The sequence below is a fragment of the Python bivittatus genome, unplaced genomic scaffold (genome assembly GCF_059951505.1).
Source record: "Python bivittatus isolate LINGU-HERP-01145 unplaced genomic scaffold, Pbiv_v1 ctg000610_np1212, whole genome shotgun sequence".
In the NCBI taxonomy this organism is placed as follows: Eukaryota; Metazoa; Chordata; class Lepidosauria; order Squamata; family Pythonidae; genus Python; species Python bivittatus.
In genome coordinates, this window is record NW_028277088.1 from 41,022,409 (window position 1) to 41,043,078 (window position 20,670).

At 40.6% G+C, this 20,670-nt stretch overlaps 1 protein-coding gene across 2 annotated transcripts in view; it reads right to left on the reverse strand.

The window, feature by feature from the left end:
- DYNC1LI1 (dynein cytoplasmic 1 light intermediate chain 1) overlaps positions 1–15,043 on the reverse strand; it is a 28,921-nt gene extending 13,878 nt beyond the window's left edge. The window contains exons 1-2 of one of the 2 annotated variants that reach the window (XM_007421363.3): positions 14,428–15,043; positions 14,035–14,108 (exon numbers count right to left, since the gene is read on the reverse strand). In XM_007421363.3, coding sequence (XP_007421425.1) covers positions 14,035–14,108; positions 14,428–14,585 — 232 coding nt within the window. In that variant the 5' untranslated portion in view covers positions 14,586–15,043. Of the gene's footprint in view, positions 1–304; positions 6,468–14,034; positions 14,109–14,427 lie in introns of those variants that run through there. The other variant, XM_088150869.1, reaches the window with a different exon arrangement.
- Positions 15,044–20,670: the final 5,627 nt, after the last annotated feature.

The window sequence follows — 20,670 nt, forward strand, 5'->3', positions numbered from 1 at the left end:
AAGCATAGCTGTGATAGTCTTTTGCAGCAAAAATAGCTTTCTCACATGCTAGATAATATTAATGATTACATAGGTTTTTGTAAATTAAAGTCCTTTATCAAATGTAAAATAATAACAACACCATCAAACGACATCTGCTTATCCCAGGTCCTTGGGAAGGACCTGATAGGTGGATATAAATGCCAAATCCAGTCTAAACATCTGACTGACCAACCAGGAGGAGGAGGAGGAGGAGGAAGTTAATAAGGGAAGAGTGTCTCTCCCATAAACAATATGGTGAGATGTAATTTACAGAAACTTATACCAGATCAGTCGTCACCCGGGTCAACAAGGACTGTGCTAGGTGTTCTAGTTCCTGGCATCTGGTGACAAGTGGGCTACAGAACTCAGGACTGTTGGCTGGGCCAGCACTGCAGGACTACTGGAAGAAAAGTTGTTTACCTGTCACAAATATACAAAGACTGAAAACAAAGTAATAATGATCTGCTATTACAAATCAAATCCAATAAGAAGAGGATATTTGAAAAGAATGCACCAGTTCTGGAAAGAACAACATTCGGAATCAGAAATAACATAACAGAGGCTATCAGATCAACATCAATTTATAATATGAAATAAAGTATTCACAAAAGTAGAATTAGAAGAACTGCAAAGATCTACCCAGGGCAAAGAAATTGAAGCCTTGCAAGAAGTAGCTCAGATGTAGAAGCAAACCAGGGGGAGTCAGCAGTAGAGGAAGCCAGCATAGCTATTAAATCATTTTCATTCCCAAACTAGGCACCCTTTCCGCTGCCTTCTCCTCAGAAAGAACAAAGCCCTCTAACTAAAAAACAAGAGGAGTTAAAACAAAGAATAACTGAGCATCTAGAATAGCACAAGAAGAACAGAATAAGGTTGCCTGCATCGAAGCTTGTTATAAAGAAACAGCTAGCACAAGTATTAAAAGATGCCAATACTGTAATATGAAATATAACCACCAGCTCACTGCAAGAATCAAACCAACTAATGTACAGCATTGCTGCAGTTATAACTAAATACCTTGGATGCAAAATCAACAAGCAAGAAAAAAAGCCAAAACAGTGCACCACCAAAATGGAAGATCAGGTTGGAAAATAAGATCAGCATGCTAAGATGAGATGCATCTTAGATGCAGCAAGCTAGAACAGATGAAAGAAAAGAAGCTGAAGAACAAGAAGTCCAAAGAATACCTGATCAAGAAATATGACCTAGAAACAAGGAAGATCAAAGAAGCACTGGAAATAATAAAGCAAAAATAACACCCATCACCAAAAAGATCAGCAGATACGAAGCTCGAATTGCACACCATAGGCAGAATCTCCAATTTCAGTCGAATCAGAAATGTTTCTACCAATCCATCAATGGAGAGACTGCAATGAACCAGTCAACCCCTGACAAAGAAGAAACAGTGCAGTTCCGGGTGCAGCCCAACCCAAAGAAATACAACAAGAATGCAGCTTGGATAAAGGAGGTGGATAAGAATAAAAAAGAAACTGAAATGAAAGAACTTATACTAACAGCAGAAATGGTGGAGAAAAGGGCAAGGAAGATCAAGAATTGGTCAGCACCAGGAGAAGATGAACTGCATGGTTTTTGGTTGAAACATCTGAGTGGTCTGCACCCACTCACTGCCAAGTAGTTTAACAACATACTGCAAGAAGGTGAAATTGAAGATAGGTAGGTTTTGCCAGCTGTTAACCAGATAATGAAAGATCCAACAAAAGGGTCAGCACCAGGCAACTACAGGCCAATTACCTGCTTGCCAACAACTTTCAAATTGCTAACTGGTGTGGTAGCTGATGCAGCCCAACAGCATCTATTTGAAAACAAGCTCTTCCCATCTGAGCAGAAAGGAAATCGCCCAAACAGCAGAGGAACAAAACATCAGCTCCTAATTGACAAGATGATTTTGGAAAACTGCAAGAGAAGGAAGACCAACTTGAATGTAGTTTGGATCGATTACAAGAAGGCATTCAACTCCCTGCCACATGACTGGATAATCAAGTACCTAGAAATAACAGGAGTCAGTAGAAACATCAGAAGCTTTGTGCAAAGGTCAATGGCACAATGGAAGACACAGCTTCTGGTCAATGGTGATAGACTGGAAGAGATTAATATCAAGAAAAGAATCTTTCAAGGAGACTCACTATCACCACTACTGTTTGTCATTGCATTGATTCCTCTGTCAACAATATTGAACAACTCAAGCCATGGCTATCAAACATCAAAAACATCTGCCAGGCTATCCCACCTCCTTTACATGGATAATCTGAAGCTGTATGGAAAAACACCATCTGAAATAGAATCGCTGCTCAACACTGTCTGAATATACAGCCAAGATATTGCAATGGAGTTTGGACTGGACAAACATGCCACCCTTACCATCAACAGGGGAAAAACAGTGAAAACTGAAGGAATCAAGATGCCCATGGAAATAATATCAAGAATCTGGATGAAGAAGATCACTACAATTACCTGGGCATCTTTCAAGCTGACAACATCAAGCACACTGAAGTCAAGAAGAAGGTTAGTAACGAATATGTCATGAGAGTGAAGATCTTAAAGTCCAAACTTGGTGGCAGAAATACCATCGAGGCAATTAACACCTGGGCAATTCCAGTCATTAGATACACAACTGGAATAGTGGACTGGATTCAAGCAGAATTAGAAGCCCTGGATAGAAAGACCAGAAAAATAATGAATGATGTCCTTCATCCACGCAGCGATGCTGACAGACTCTACTTACCAAGGAGCGTAGGTGGGTGTGGAATGTTGCGAGTACACCAGACAGTTGAAGAAGAAAAAAGGGCATTGGAAGAATATCTGAAGGACAGTGAAAAAGATGCACTGAAGCTAGTACACCATGAAGGCTTACTGAATAGTGAAGAGACCAAACTGGCCTATAAGAAAGACCAAATGAAGAATAGAAAAAGAGACACAGCAAGGCAAAGTATTACATGGCCAGTACACACACATGCACAAAAAAACTAGCAGGCAAAGCAGATCACAACAAGACCTGGCAATGACTAAGAGCAAGAAAGTTGAAGAAAGATACAGGGGGCTTATTCTGGCTGCACAAGATCAAGCCTTAAGAACAAATGCATGCAAAGCCGGAATTGAGAAGACAGCAATAGACAGCAAATGCCGCCTCTGCAAAGAAGCAGACGTAACAGTGGACCACCTAGTTAGCTGCTGCAAGAAGTTCGCACAGACTGACTACAAACAACAGGATGACAAAGTAGCAACAGTGATGGATTGGAATATCTGCAAGAAATACCATTTGCCTGCAAGCAACAACTGGTAGGACCACAAAACAGACAAAATAATAGAAAATGAAGAAGCTAAAGTGCTCTGGGACTTCAGAATTCAAACAGACAAGCGCCTGCCACACAACACCCCAGATGTAACAATTGTTGATAAGAAAGACAAAAAAGTCTGGATAGTAGACGCTGCAATACCTGCAGATAGCAGAAGAGAAGAGAAATAACTGGAGAAAATCATAAAATACAAAGACCTGCAAATAGAAATAGAACGACTGTGGCAAAAGAAAGCAAAGATAGTACCAATAGTAATAGGTGCCTTGGGTGCAATCCCAAAACATCTGGAGCACCACTTGAAGACCATCGGCCTTGACAGAATCACCATCAGTCAATTGCAAAAGGCAGCTTTACTTGGAACAGCTTATATCCTGCAACAATAACTTTAACACCATCAAACAACAACATCTGCCTATCCCAGGTCCTTGGGAAGGACTCAATAAGTAGATAAAAATGCCAAATCCAGTCTAAACATCTGGCTGACTGTGGAACCAACAATAATAATTTATTAATGCTGTATGCTGCCTGGCTATCTGGGTAGCTCACAAAAACCAAACTAAGAACATACCATAAAATCAATAAAACATAAAAAATAAAGATAAAAGATGGCAAGTGTGATGAAATTAGGGGTCTCACTGTCCCTTGCCAAAGGTCTTCACAGCTCTTCTAAACAACTGAGTGGGGCCATCCAGAACTCGAGCAGAACCTTGTTCCAGAAGGCAAGCACTACTAGAGAAGGTGTGCTTCCAATGACATTGTTTAATTGAAGGAACCAGAGCATGCCAACCCTGCAGGATTGAATCAGCTGGGCAGATGTTATGGAAAACAGGCAATCCCTCAAGTAACTAGGCCTTATGCCATGTAGGGCTTTATAAGTAACAACCAGCCCCTTGAAGCAAACAGCCTGCAAAACAAAGGTGTTACACAGGCATACCGAGGCATGTCCATTTCTGCTCACACCACTACATTCTGGACCAGGTAAAGCTTCTGGGTGGTCTTCAAGGACAGCCCCATGTAGAGAGCATTGCAATAGTCAAGCCACAAGGTGACTAGGGCATGAGTGACTGTCTAAAGGCCCCCCGATCCAGGAAAGAGTGCAACTGGCACACCAGATGGAGTTATGCAAAGGCCTTCCTGGTTACCGCTGACACCTGCTCTTCAAGCAGCAGCTGCAAGTCTAAGATCCCCAAACCGTATATCAAACCTGAAGGGGGAAGTGCAACCCCATCCAAGGTCAGAAATGCAATATCCCCAGATCTAAGCATCTCAAGTACCCATAGCCACTTGGCCTTGATAGGATTGAGTCAGAGACAGTTCCTCCCCATCCAAACCTGCACAGCCTCCAGGCACTAGGACAGCCTCACTCGGCTGGACTGGGGTCAAAAGATGTAATTGGGTATCATCATCATATTGATGATACCAAACCCTAAACCAATTATGACCTTTCCCAGCAGTTTCATGTAGAGATTTAAAAGGAGGGGAGAACCCTGCAGTACCCCACACAGGAGGGCCCCCAGAGAGTATGTATACCGTACAGTCATGACAAGAGTTTCATAAGACTGTTGTGAGGAACAGGTAAAGAGAAGGGAAAGGGCAATTTCTCCCTCTAAAGAGGAAATTTGTATGTCTGCTGCACCCAAATACAGCTCCCATTTCTCTAGAGATAGCATACTACATGCAGTGTTTGAAGATTAAAAAAAACAGCTTATGGATATCATTTCAATAAGGCTACTACATAAAAGAATATACAGGTAGTCCTTGGGTTATGATGGCAATTGGGGTTGGGATTGCCATTGCTAAGTGATGCGGTCGTAAATCACAACATCATGTGATCGCATCGCTTAGTGACTGCAATCCTGGGCAATCCTGGTTGCCATCATAACCCCAAGACATGTGGGTCATTAAGCGGGAAAAGGCAGGAGTCCCAAGATAAGGAGCACAGGCATGCCGCGGAGGTGGGTGGGAGAGGCCTGGGAGGGCTGTGGGCAGGAGAAAAAGCAGGAGCAACTTACCAAAGCAATTTGCGACCTTTCCTGCTGGCTTCTCCACTGAGTTTGTGGGAAGCTGGCAGGGAAGAACACAAATGGCAATCATGTGACCGCAGCTCCCTGCAACTTCATAATCCTGAGCTGGGGACCTAAACGCCTGGATTGTGATCACACGACCACAGGAGTGCTGTGATGGTTGGCATTTCAAGGACCAGTTGTAAGTCCACTTTTTCAGTGCCACCATAACTTTAAACGTCACTGAACGAATGGGTGTAGGCTGAAGACTACTTGTAATAGTTATATTTTAAGACTTACGACAGAAAATGATCCCTTTACACATAAAGTACTTTGATGCTCACTATTTTTGTTTTGGAATGCACTATCAACTGCTATATATCAAAGCTACACAGTGTGCTTTACCAGGCCACTTTTTTTTTTTAATCTGTTCAATCATGTCTGATTCTCAGAGTCTGCCTGGACAAGTCCCTTAAGTTTTCTTGGCAACGTTTTTCAGAAGTGGTTTGTCACTGCCTCCTTCCTAAGGCTGACAGAAAGTGACTGGCCCAAGGTCACCCAGCTGGCTTTGTGGCTAGGTAGGACTAAAATTCACAGTCTCCCGGTTTCTAGCCAGATGCCTTAACCACTACACCAAACTGGCTCTCTTACCTAGCTTTAAGAGCACTTAAATAGCTATCCGATAGTGATCCTATGACAGCAAAGCAACTGAAGAACAAATCTGCTTTTATTCCACATAGTTTATTAAGTTATCTAAACACAGTTCCCCTCCTCACTCAATCCAAATGGATCAGCTGCATAGTTTTTCTCCATCTTTCTATACAAAATACTGCTGTCAACTCTGCAATGTGTAGTGAACAGCACAGGAAAGAAACAGAAGCTTTATCATTCCATACTTTCACTGGCTGCTCCATTCCTAAATGAACACTTTCTACCCAAATCTCTTGCAAAGTGCAAAGATGAGTAGAAGAATCAGCAAAGTTATGCTTCTTCTGTTTCTTTCTAACACATACATCTTTTACACACTATAGGTAGTCCTTGACTTATGACCATCTGAAGTTATGGCGGCACTGAACAAAGGGACCTATGACTTGTCCCCAAAGTTATGGCCGTTGCAGTGCCCCCCCAGTCATGTGATCAAAATTCAGGTGCTTGGCAGCCAGCCCACACTTACAACCACAGGGGCAATTCATCCCCCTGCCTATCTCCCCCCATCTATGCCCCTTTGGCCCCCTGCCATCCTGCACTCCACCGCCCCAGCTGACCTTTGCCATCTTCTTGCTTCCACTGTTGACAAGGTATGCCCAGCCTGGCCCTTCACAATGCAGCTGCTGGCCATGTGAAGCTTTCTTTCCCAGGTCATGCATGGCAGTTTCCTCATGAGACCTGGGGAAGATGACCTCACATGGCCAGCAGCTGCCTGCAGAGAGCCAGGCCAGGCATGCCTGATCAGCAGCAGGAGCAAGAAGATGGCGAAGGTCAGCTGGGATGGTGGAGTGCAGAGTGGCGAGGGTGACTGTGGCTGGGATTGGGCTGGGGCAGCTGGGGCTTCCCAGAGCATGGCAAGCAGCCCCAGAGCCGCATGGTTCTGGGGCTGCTTCCCACCCTGAAAGGCAGGGTGCAGAGTGACCAAAAAGGCAGAAATGGGGGGGAGATAGGTAGGTGGGGGAGTTGGAGGCAGTCCCTTGCCTTATTGAAGTTTGGGGCTGGGAGGGACCAAGCCTGGAATGGCTTGGCTTGGGTCGGGTCCTCGGCTAACGACTGCTGGAATTCGCTTAACAACTGCAGTGGGGAGTGCCAGGATTGCCTTCGTTAAGGGATGTAGTCACATGACATCTTGCTTTATGACCACATCCCTTAGCGATAGAAATTACGGTCATAATTCAGGAATTCAAGACTACCTGTAGTCTTCCACTGCAGATTACAGTTTCCACAGCAGTATTTTGTAAAATAGTGGAAGTATATATGTGACCAAGAACCATGTCTATGCAATTCTGGTATGTCCAACTTTGGTATGATGCAGTCAGATAAATATAAGAAAGAAAGGAAAGTTAGGGGTCTTCCTCTGGAATGGGTATCTGAATTGAAATATAAGCAATATTATAGCACTGAATCAGAACCGTTGTCTGTAGTATATGTAACTATGAAGGGGGAAAAAACTGAATATCAGGATAGGAAGAAAATTCTCATCTTACCCTTGCCCAGTAATAAATACTTGAAAATATGTCTTGGCTGAGGAATATGCAAAACCTGATTATTCAAATATTGTAAACTAAACAAAACAAAACCCTCCCAAAGAACACGACTATTGGTAGATAATGAGAGTAATAGTCAACATTTGTTTAATGAATTCTGCTTATTCCTTGAAGAAACGTTGGTGAGAGAATTCATCTACTCAGGCTAACCAAATAAACAATGCCTAGGATTCAAACTATTGTTTATTGTTATTATTATTAGATTTTATCCCATTTTTTAAAAATTTGATCAACTCAAGTCAGCAAACATCCCTAATACTCCTGCCTCTTACTTTCTCCACAACAACCCTGTGAGGTGAGTTGGGCTGAGAGACAGTGACTGGCCAAAGTCATCCAGCCAGCTCTTATGCCAAAGGGAGGTCTAGAACTCATAGTCTCCTCGTTTCTAGGCCAACACCTTAACCACTATACTAAACAGGCTGTCATATTCCAAACATACAAGAGATTACTTTTCAGCTCTCTTTCTGGTTTTCTCTAAAAAGATCTCCCCACAGATTAGACTGACTCTCCAGATCAGCAGTCAATAAGCAGTCAAATGAATGCCTTGGGGAAGTGGGGGATTAATATACAAGGATGTGTGTATTTTTCAGAATGTCAGGTAGGACTACAGGTAGTCCTCAACTTACAACCACAATAGGGACCAGAAAATTCATAATTAAGTGGTGTGGTCATTAAGTAAGGCATCACATGACTGCACCCGATTTTATGACATTCTTTGCAGCAGTCATTAACGCGAATCACCATGGTCGTTAAGTGAATCACACAGTTCCCCATTGAGTTTGCTTGTCCAAAGTCAGCTGGGACAGTCGCAAATGGCGATCACATGACCCTGGGATGCTGCAACCATTGTAAATATATGCCAGTTGCCAAGCACCTGAATTTTGATCACGTGACTATGAGGACGCTGTGATGGTTGTAAGTGTGAGGACTGGTCGTAAGTCACTTTTTAGCACCGTCAGTTGAACAGTTGCTAAACAAATGGTCATAAATTAAGGACTACTAGAATCTAATATGCAGACAAAATATCAAATATAAGAGGTGAGATACATGCACTTTTGAACTAATTTTTTGTTGAATGTCTTACTCCCACATTCCGTATTCATTTACTTGATATATATCTATAACCTATCTTTTAGGGCATAACTCACAAAAGGGGGCCTATGGAATAAAATATGAAATAATTAAAACCAAATTTGCATTAGCCAACAACACAGAGTTAAATGTACTGATTAAAAAATAAAGCAGCAATGTAATACTGTATATAAAAATGATGAAGACTGCAAACAGCTCTTATATCTGCGGCACTTTTTGTGCATGTCAGCAAAAAATATTAAAAAGTTATCCAGGATACTTCCTGACAAGAGCTGCTTTGTCCAGCATTGCTCATCATAATGTTTAGGTTAGAAACATCAGGCATGCATGATAACTTGAAAAGCAGTATGCTCTATGAGTACAGGCCAAGTGGTTATATATGAGGGTAAAAATAATACAGTTTCAATCCTGACAATACTTATACTGGTAGGATACATTGTATAGTATGGCTGTGGAATATTTTAGATCAGTATTTCCTAAACTTTTTTCTCTCAGGACCCCTTCCCATTTTTAAAAATTATGGAGGACCCCAAAAGATCTTTTTTTTGTATGGGTTATATTTATCAATATTTACCGTATTAAAAATTAACATTGATGCATTCACTGCCATCATTTCTTATGATTGTTTGATGGGATTTTAATATTGTATTATTTTTCAACATAGGCTGGCAAATAATTTTGATTTTGGGGAACCCCAGGGGTCTAGGACCACACTGTAGGAAACACTGTTTTAGATTCATTTCCAAAAGAGTGTTTTAATGCATGCGGGGTGCAAACGTAGTACTGTATGCATCTGTAACTCCTTAAAGCAGCCATTTATCTCGGAAAAGACACAGTTGCTTGAACAAGATGCAAATATGCGCAGTATTTGTGCCCCCATGCACTTGAAAGCATCTTCTGAAATTGAATCTGACACGCTGTACAGTCCTACTGCACATTTTACCTTTTAGGACTAATACAAATCATATAGAATTACAGCAAGTAACAAATATTTTTAATTAAGATTAAGAGATGTACATTTCAGTTTCATTTCCACTGTACTTGCTGGGATTTCAGTTAGCTGTTATCATATTTATTTCAGTTATTTTAACAGGGCCTAACTGCAACAAACTGAATCCAAATGACATGAGCACCTGTGCTTATGATACTTATGTCTGCCTGGTCACTTGCTGTAACTTTTTTTTCCTTACATACTCCTCCCATTTAGAAGCCAGTACAACAAAAGCCTTCTATGTGTTATTGTATAATAAAGTTCCTTTTATGTTTCTGTGTCTCCAAATCAGTTTTGACTCCTGGCGTTTGCCTCAACAGGTCCATACAGTCTTCTTGGAAATTTTTCAGAAGTAGTTTGTTATTGCTTTCCCCTTGTCACTGAGGGAGAGGAACTGGCCCAAAGTTACCCAGCTGGCTTCATGCCTAAGGCAGGACTAGAACTCATGGTCTCCTGATTTCTAAAGTGGTGCCTTTAACCACTAAAGCAAGCTGGCTCTCAATAACCTTCCTATCTCCTTATATGTTAGTCCAATATCACTACCTTCCATATTTCTACTGCAGAAAACTGCAGCACATTGTGCACAGTATCATACAATTATACTAAGCAGCTTCTTAAATCTGACATGCAACTGCTTAGACTGGACACTTACCTTGATTCCTGTTTATCTAAAGATAGGTATATATGCAATACAGAGATCTTTAATAAAGCCTATAAGTTGAAATTCCAAAGCCCTATTAAAAAATAAAGGATATTAATTGTCCTTTATTTTTAACTGTCCTATACAAAATCCAGGATGTTTCAGTATTAAAGCACTGAAAGCACAAAGGCAGTTATTATGGCTTTTTAAAAAAAAAAACAAATTACATTGAATTTGCTCATGTAACATAAATCAGAAAGAAGAAATATTTCTGAGGCTGCCCAAAGTAACTGAGCCAACCAGTTAGAAAAAACATTGCCTTAGGCTCTGTAATATGCTGATCAAAGAAAAAAAAATAGTGCCAAGATACAAGATTTTAAAGGCCAAGACAATTAAACAAGCTTTTTAAAAGTATACTTATATACTAGTATCTGAACAAACATTAGTCAGGATGAAACACGTTATTTAAAAGACTATCTGTTGTACACAAATAGAACCATGCTGTATCATTTTCTGACCTAATCAGCTGGCTATAATGTGTGCAAACAGCTCACACCTTCTCATCAAGGTTCTCTAGTATCTGCTGTGTTTTTTTCAAAGTGCACAGGAAATGGCCATGAAGGATTTAAATTACTACAAAAAAGAGGGTGTAATAAATAAATAAATAAATAAATAAATAAATAAATAAAATATTTTTGAAAACTTGTGCAAATCTGACCAAGTCATTTTAATTTACAATGAAATACACTACCTTTTATACTGTTTACTTCTAACAGCCAGGACTAGCATCCATTTGTTATAGAGGTACAGCAACTGAAGCCCCCAACTGAAGTGATATGGCCTCTGAAGCCTGGTTATTGCTCCCAGAACTCTTCCAAATGTTGCTGTCAAGCTATAATTTTTTTTATCACATTAAGAATCACAAGTTTGACAGCAACATTTAGAAGAGTTCTGAGACAATTATTAATGTTCAATTAATAAATTATCTTATTAAACATAGTTAATGTCATTATAATTAAGCTTATATTTAAATTAAACATTTCATTTTTGTCCTAACACATCCCATGCTTTTATCCTTGCTCCTACTTATATTTTAGGACATGTTCTTCAACACTGCACTAAAAGGCCAACTGGCCTTCTAAAATCTGGGCATCAATGTCTTGATACTATTTTTTCCAAACAATTATATTAAGAATATCTCTACAGCCACTACAACCCTACTACTTATCTCTCTCAAAAGAATTGCTCTATTTCTTGGACCTAAGTACAGTAATTATTACTTAGGTCCAAGAAATAGAGCAATTATTTACACAAACACTAATCTAGCTTATATAACACTTCCCACAAAATGTGCAATTTTTAATGTGTTAATTGTTTTTATAATGTTTCTAAAACAGACATACACTAATGGACAATTAGCAGAATTCACATAAAATGCTAAGCCAAAACCAGCATTTGGCTTAATATGATACCATGTTGTATGGACCAAGTTAAGACATAATGTGGATAATTCTGTTTTGACATCCACTATGATTTTTAAAGCATGGTTTATGGTTAGTATGTTGTGAAAACATAGCTATGGTCTGACTTTTTGGTAAATAAAAACAAACCATAACAAAGTACAATATATAAATGCAATCAATGACTTATAATATGCTTTCTAAAAATATGTTGAACATGAAATACTAGGAAAAAATTATAGGGACCGACATGGACTAACACTACTAAAATTTATAGCCACAATTAAGAGTCCACTGGAGTTGGGTGGCTAATAGATTCAAATATATAAATAAATAATGTTGAGAATGAGAATGAGCTACAAAATTATTGTTTCCCCCACTAGATCCTATTCTTTCTTGATTCTTCCCACAGCACTGCACTGGCATCAATATTAGACTAACTCAAATGCTCTTTTAATTAAGATATGAAGCCAGATTTTTTTATTATTATTATTATTCCAATGAAAACAAGGTTATGGAGAAATTGAATAAACCTCACAGTAACTCTTGATGTCAATTAAGTGAAATTTGAGAAAGGGGATATTATTCCTTCCAATACAGTGGAATTATATAATCACATATCCTGGTCACAATATCTTATTTGCAGCAGCCTTTAGCTGTCTGAAACAAATAATGATATCCTCATGTTGCATTTTTAACCTTGCAGGGTACCTAATAGTCATTGATATTTAATAAGTAATAATGTGGCACAAAATTATCTCAGCAACAGTGATCAGAGATAGGACTTTTTTGCAGTAAAGCATTTAAAAAAAAAAAAGAGGCCAGGACTGTTGAAGACATATTGGAGTTATAAACAGTATTGAGATCTATAAATAATGTTGCTCAGAATGGAGAACTTGAATGAATTTGACAAATTACCAGGAATTCATTGTTACTAGGTTATGGAAAGCTAGCACACATAACAGTATTTTAAATTGTTATTCATGGGAAAATAAACCTACTAGTCATACTGAATTACATAGCTAAAAGTGTAACTCCACATGCTAAAACAGATTACCCATCATGCCTCACTAGCATGTTCCATATAATATAGTATTGAAAACAAACTTATAGACTCTTGAAATTTTGGACTGAACAGCCAAATAAAGTAACATTCATTTAACTAGCCCACCTTGGTGGATTTCAAAAAGCAAGATCAGACCAGATCAGTATATGGACAGGAGACCAACAGCATATACCACCGTATATGCTGAATGCTAAATTGGGAAATAATTATTTTAAAAAGCCACTTCCATATGGTTGCCAAATCAATTTGAAGAATACATTATTTTTTTACCTAGTAGTTAGAACCCAAAGTGATGTGTGTCATTCATCTTCACAGTTAATATTTTCATCTATTTCATTTCTACAACTTAAATTAACTAATCTACAAACTATTTAAAGCAGTCATTAGAAAGCTAACCCACAAGTGGGGTTACTCATACTTGATACCCAAGTTTGCATTTCAAGAAACAAGTTTACTGGAACACAATGTATATTTTTTTCACTATACTAATTTCTCAAATTATAATATACATCATCAAAATAGAAACCATTCACCAGTATATAACTCTGACTGCTCTAGGACTTTATAAAACTCCCCCCACACCAGAAGAAAATAGTTGCTGGTACAAACAAATTTTGACAACCTCAAATGTCAGTTACTTTCAAGCAGTCTAGTGTGACTTCTATTCACAAATAGTAAAAAGAATGTGAAGAATAACTAACCATATCTAACAGACAGAAACATTAAAGCATTATAATGCAAAACAGCAACAGACACTGTTGCTGCTGACACATCGTGCAACAAAAATACTGTTGACAGATCTTAGGCAAATACACAAAGCTTTTTTTCCCCCAGCTTCCCAATCAACAAATGCGAAGACCACAAAGCAGACCCGGAAAACCAGTTTTAACACCTTACTTCGTATATACTATTGTTTAAGGAGGACAAACACGGCTCCTGTGGTGCATTTTCGTATAGCACAAGAGAATCTGCTCAATCTTGCAAGGGGGCGGGGGTGAGCATGAGAAAGTAGGCTGGAAGATCAATGAATCGCTGGCTGCAGCCACCGCTCCCTTCGGCACAAGCGGCCTCTTTCGCTGCTGCTCTAAAGAAAGCGTGAAGCGGTCCAGCCCCCTGGATGAATAAGGGTAAGGCCACGAGAGAATAATCAAAGGAGAGAAAAGGCAGGAGATTAGAAAAAAGGGACACTCACCCAACAGGACGACGTTTTTCCCAGAAGGCAGTTTAGATCGGGAACGAGTGGACACCTCGCTGAGAATGCAGGACCTGCCGCGAAACAAGGAGAGCCGTGAAGGAGGGCAAGGCCCGGGGGGAAGGACCCGCTCCTGTCACGGCGCCAGCAGTGCTGGGCGAAAGATGCGGGAGGAAAGGAGAGATCCCTCGGGGACAGAAAAGAAGGGGTCGGGAAGACGGTAACATGGCGGAGTAGCCTTCCGGTGGAGACCCCCCAAGCCCCGAAAAAAAGGACCCTGTGGGGGTGAGCGATGCGGGGGCAGTTGTTGGGCGCTCGAGGGGAGAGGAGCGGTCGGGTATTAATGGTCCCCCTCTGGAACCGATAAAGGAAGGGGGAGACGGGTTCAATTACCAGAGATTCTGCCCATCGTCCTCATCCACCCCCGCTCGCGCGTCCGCACCGCTGCTGTTATTTGTGGCGAAGGCGGCGGCAGCCCCGTAGCCCGAGCTCATCCCCGGCGAAGAAGAGGAACGAAAGGAACCGGCTCGCCCTCCTACTACCGCCGCCATCTTCGCTGCGCGCACACGCACTCACAACACCGGGAGGGAGGCGGGGGCGCGCGTGGGTCCCCTTCCCGCCGCTCTATCGACCCCACCGAGCAAAGCGTCCTCGCTGCTGCCGCCGCCACCTCCGTCGCCTTTTTCTTCAATGAGAGGCAGAAAGCCACACGAGCGGGCGGCAACGGCAGGCTCGGCGACGTCGACAAAAACCCGGATGTTGGGAATAGAACGCCGAGTGGATGCGCGTCGCCGCTCGGGCGCCGCTAAGGAGACGGGAGGAGAGGGAGGGCTCTCTCGCACGCGCTTCTTCCTTTGCGCTTCCTCAGTTTTTGCTGTTGTCTCCGCTGGTCCACTTTCTCTTGTTCCTCCCTTTCTCTGCCTTATCCTCCTTTCACGGGCCGTAGATAAGTATTATTTCTGGATGACGAAAACCCAAGGGGAAAAGGTCGCCTCACACGTTAGTCACAAATGCTGTACTATGCTGACAGTCACCCCCTGCCGCTCAACTCTCACTAGCGCCACGCCCTTGGCCGATCCGCTGAGCCAGCTCAGGTACACTGAGGCGTGTTTCGGTCGGCAGAGGGAGAGGCCATGAACCGCGTTTTTCAACTACGAGGCTGGAAGCCAGGTTCTTCGGTAGCCAACGATTAAAAACGTCTTCAAAGAGAAACCTGTTCAAGCCGTATTTGTCAGTTGCAACGTGTGGCCTTAAAAAGGGAAGCACGTTACACCTTACCTAAAGCGTTTAACAAATTTATTAAGATAATGTACATTTTGGGGCGGAGGTAAAAGTAAAGTTTGCTTCAAATTGATCTCTGCTCCTAGCGACTTAATGCAAAAATTATCATGTGGTTTTCTTGGCAGCAATGGCTTGCCATTACTAGAATGCAATAAACGTGTACATGAATGAAGTGGGGATTAAACCCATGCCTTAGTACTTCATTCACCCAGAAGCAAACAACTTTCCCGAAAATATTTATCTCTGAAATGGGAGGATTGTCTTAGATTAACTAAGAATAAATGGCAGATAAAGTTTTCTGTTTATAATCTGGGGTGAGCTGGAGTTGGGTTTAAACTCAGGATAATCTTTCTGGATAAATACATATTTTTGTCTATTTAAAGTGCTGTGAAACTGCTGCTTCTTTAGTGACAGACTGCAACTCTGTACCCCACTTACCTTTGAGTAAACTTGGCGTTACTTCTCAGTAGACATAAAGAAAATTGTACTATGAAAGATATATCTGGGAATGTATTTCATCTGAAAATGTGTCATTTCCTCCCCTCTGATATCTGACATATTAAGTTGCAGACATTTTAGCATTTGAGAGAAAATCCCAAAGGAACCATGTGCCACTACAGCCTAATTCCCTCTTTCACTCTTAAAGGCATCCAGAAACTGTTGCAGAAAAAAGCCACTTCTTCTTGCCTCACACCAACATAGCATTCATGTGCTTCTAGGCAGAATTCTTAATGTGACCAATCAAAAGTAATTGTGCAATTCTTCTCTTTCCTTCTTAACAGACATTTGTGGTTAAAAAATGAGGAAAAAACGAAGGAGGGGAACAGATTGAAAATTAAACTATTTAGACCAGAGATAGTATAATACATGGGCCTTATGAGCTCCAAACCCCCTTTTTAGCACCCCCTGGCTTCCAGATATTGTAATTTCCAGAGGATATTTAATAGAGTAAAAAAAAGGGGTAAACTCTCCTAACTACAAACATACTATTCTCTTTCAGGCAGTGGCATCTGGGGTGGATCAAAGTAGGGCAGGATGATGGTTGTGGCATCACACTTGAACCCATCCCTTTGTACATGCATCCAGTGTCAGCATATAAAAGGACTGGGCTTGGATCGCAATTTTTAGTATGAGCAAAGTTATGTTGATTTCAAAAAGAAAGCAGCAAGAGAGACAGCCTCACATTTACATGCAAGTGTTTATGCACTCTAAATACTTTCTGTTGTATTTCTAGCTTATTATTTAATTAGATTTAATTTAATAAAGCTATTGCTTTATTTACACCAAAACCAGCTCAGAATGCTAATATAAATTGGCTCTAAAAGTTTTTATCATTCTGAATATCTACATTTATTGTGTGCAATATTTAGGGTTAAATTGCCCTTTTCAGAATGTCATAAAAATGAGAAATGTGCTTGGCGTTATAGAAACAAACTTTAAAAATAAATAGTTAATGCAGGAAGGAGGAAGTGTGGTAGTCTGAAGTAAATACTTAAATTTGCCAAGGAAAGAGGACACAATGATGAGAAGAAAATAGCTGCATTGAATATGTATGTGGGAGAGATGTTTTGAGTCTCTTCAGCATTTAGACCATCTTCCCATCTTGGAAATGACTAATGACAGACCTACCAAATCTAGTTCATTTTGCTGGAGGCACATTCCCCTTACTATATTCACCCTTATTCTTGCATTTATTGATGCTGCATTCAGAAATTATTTTAAATTGTTTTGCCCTCTTCTAAAGAGGGTTTTTCAGCATTTGTTGAAATAATTTATTACGTTCAGTTATTTATTTAGTCTGTCATAGTGCTATTCAAATGGTCCTCACCTCTAAATAATCACTCTGATCTTTCTGCACAGAGTTTGATCTTTGGCCTGAGCTTTGTAAATCAGCACTCAAACTCTGGATCAACAGAAAGCAATGCTAGAAAACAGTCTACTAAGCACAGTAATGTTAAACAAGAAGACTACTTATAATGCTCCTCATGCATGGTACAATGATCTTCTAAGGAGAAAACATTGGTAAAGGACCACTATGTTTAGAAAAAGGCATGCTGTTTTGTGCCTTTTTCAGATAGATAAGGTGCATTGCAGTGGCCAACCATAAACAGAATTGCTACCATACATACATGCTTCTATGCAGCATTTATTAACAGAACTGAGTATTAACACAGATTCAAAATGATAGTATTATCTATCTTTCTTTGTCAGGCTAAAAAATAGTTATTGGTGGGATTATTTTCATGCTTATTGGTCATCTTCATGAGAGTATGTTGAAATGCTTTAGGTGTATTAGAAATAGGGAGACTAATCCTAATTAAGCTTCCTTTGACTCAAGCCTGGCTCCTGATAACTGAAGAGATGTCCATATAGTTTTCATACCTACAATATGGAAGTGGCTGTTCAAATATTATTCACATGCCAATCAACCCTGATCTATGAAAAATACACATTTCCCAAACCAATATGTTTAGGAAAATGTATTACTCTTACAACAGACTGCATTAGAATTTATATTTCTGCAATAAATAAGAGGAGAAGGAACTTGTATTTATTGTGCAGATGATATTTATTGTTTAGTTATAGTTCATTTTCCTCAGTTTTCAATTACATGCTTATTTTTTTATTGTTATTGACCACCAATCAAGTGACATTATAGGTTTCTCTTACCATGTCTTGATGTAGTGCCTGAGTTTATCCATTGAGCTAAGCCCATTATTGCTTTGATTTAATGCAAATGTGAGAAAGAACATATTATGGTTTAGCATTATGTATGAATCAGACCATTACCAATGTAATGTTTAAAAAAATGGTTTTGCGTAATGTGTGAATACAGTACAGCCTATTTTAATAGAGGCAGTTCAGAGGAAAGGCCATAAACAGCTTGTTTTTGATTATATATATTCCTACTTTAACAAACATCTCAAAACCTTCACATAGTTTTTTAAACCATGGCCTATGGCTTAGTATATCACTAATGTTGTTTAACAGAACAAAATACAGTATGTAGAGGAGGGCAAACTCTTTGAAATTGAACCAACACACTTTGAGATCAGAACATTTCTGATAGTTTATTTGATGATGTTGCAAGAGGTTTCCCAGGCTTGAAATAGGACTTTTTGAGTTTAAAATGGTATACATTCAAAATATTTGCACATGTCTGATATATCTTAGTATTGTATGTAAATTGTGGGAGGAAGCAGTGGACTTTCAAATAAGGTATAAATTGGGTATTATGGTTTCAAGTTGAACCTAAGTCTCAGAAAGTGATGTTGGGATAAAGTTTTACAAAACACAGGGAAGAAAAACTAGTCTCTCATCTATAGCTAAAAAATAATTTTAGGGCTTGGTCATTGCAGAGAGAGTATTTTGGATAACAAACAAAGTTGGGCCTGAGGAAGTGGACAGGGTCCTTAGGACTGTGAGCTCAGCCACCTGCCCTTTAGATCCATGCCCCTCCTGGCTTGTTAAAGTGGCTCAGGGAGTGTTGTGTGAGTGGGTTCTACTGGTGGTGAACTCTTCCTTGAGCGAGGGGATTGTTCCTTTATCACTTAAAGAGGACTTGGTTTGCCCCCTCTTCAAGAAACCATTGCTGGACCCTACTATACTGGACAATTTTCATCCAGTATCTAACCTCCCCTTTCTGGGGAAGGTGGTTGAGAAGGTGGTTGTGCAGCAGCTTCAGAGGACCTTGGATGAAGTGGATTATCCGGATCTCTTTCAGTTCGGCTTCTGACCTGGGTATGGGATGAAAATGGCATTGGTTGCGCTTTTGGGTGATCTCTAGCAAGGGCAGGATGAGGGTTGTGCATCCATCCTTGCCCTACTTGACCTCTCTGCGGCTTTCAATGTGTTATGCTGGTTCACCTCCTTTCTCCAGGGTTTGTTCCAGTCAGTGGTGATTGGGGAGGAAAGATCCTGCCCCTGGGCCCTACTATGTGGGGTACTGCAGGGTTCAGTGCTCTCTCTGCTCCTATTCAACATCTACATGAGGCCACTGGGTTAGATCATCCATCACCAATATGCTGATGATACCCAATTATTCATCTCTGCCCCTGGCAAATTAAGTGATGGTATTTATGGACATCTCATCCCAGGCTGTGAGGGTCTGGATGGGGAACAACAGATTTCAGCTGAACCCTGCCAATACTGAGTGGGTTTTGGGGCCTGCCGGTTCCAGGATTATGTCAGCTGTGGTGCTGGATGGGGTTGTACGACCCCAGACAGACCCTGTGCACAATCTAGGAGTCCTCCTGGACTCACAACTCCTGTTCAAAGAGCAGGTGGAAGGTGTGGCTAGGATGGCCTTTACACAGCTTTGTGTGGTATGACAGTTCCGATCGTTCCTGGATCAGGGGGCTCTGTTCAGTCACTCGTGCCCTAGCCACCTTCCAATTGGGCTATTGTAATGCGCTCTACACGGGGCTGCCCTTGAAGAGTATCCGGAAGCTTCAGCTGATGCAAAACACAGCAGCATAGGCAGTTATGTGTGCTTCTAGAATAGCACATTATACCTCTGCTTCGTGAGCTGCACTGGTTGCCAGTCTGCTTCTCGGTATAATTCAAGGTACTGTTTTTCACCTTTAAAGTCCTTCATGGCATGGGGCTGGGTTATTTGAGGGACCACCTCTCCCTAATTACATCTGCCTGTCCCATCAGATCTGGCAAGAGAAGCATGCTGTAGGTCCCGACTGTCAGGCAACTACACTTGGTGGGCCCAAAGAGGCAGGCCTTCTCTGCCAAGGCACCCGCCTTATGGAACATTCTCTCCCCCAAAGTGAGGTCAGCTCCATCCCTTCTTATTTTCCAGAAGTCCCTCAAGACCTGGCTATGTCATCAGGCCTGGGTGTCTCAGGGACCAGTGAGATCTTGAAGTGGCTCCCTTGCTGATCTGATCTCTTGTGTGTGTGTGTGTGTGTTTTTAAATATGATTGTGTTTGACATGTTTATTGTTTTATATTTTTTGCTGTACACCGCTGAGAGTCGCTTCTTGTGAGATGGGTGGTCATATATATTTTATAGATAGACAGACAGTCAGACAGACAGATACTTTCAATATTCCAAATCTCAAACTAATTTTTATTGGGTTTTTTAAATGTATCAATGGAATAATCTTGACCTTTTTTAAAAAAAATACTAGCTGTTGTGTCTGTCATGGAATATTATGAAAATCTTTGTTGAGATAAAAGCACCATTTTTTAAAAAGTTTTAACCCAGGGACAAAATTCTAATATAACTTAGCTGTCGGTGATTTTAATAGCAAGTGTGATAATCATATGATTATGTGTTAGTAATCTAACAGTTTATACTAGGACACTATCATATGTTTTCTCTGGCACAGCCCAAGCCAAAATA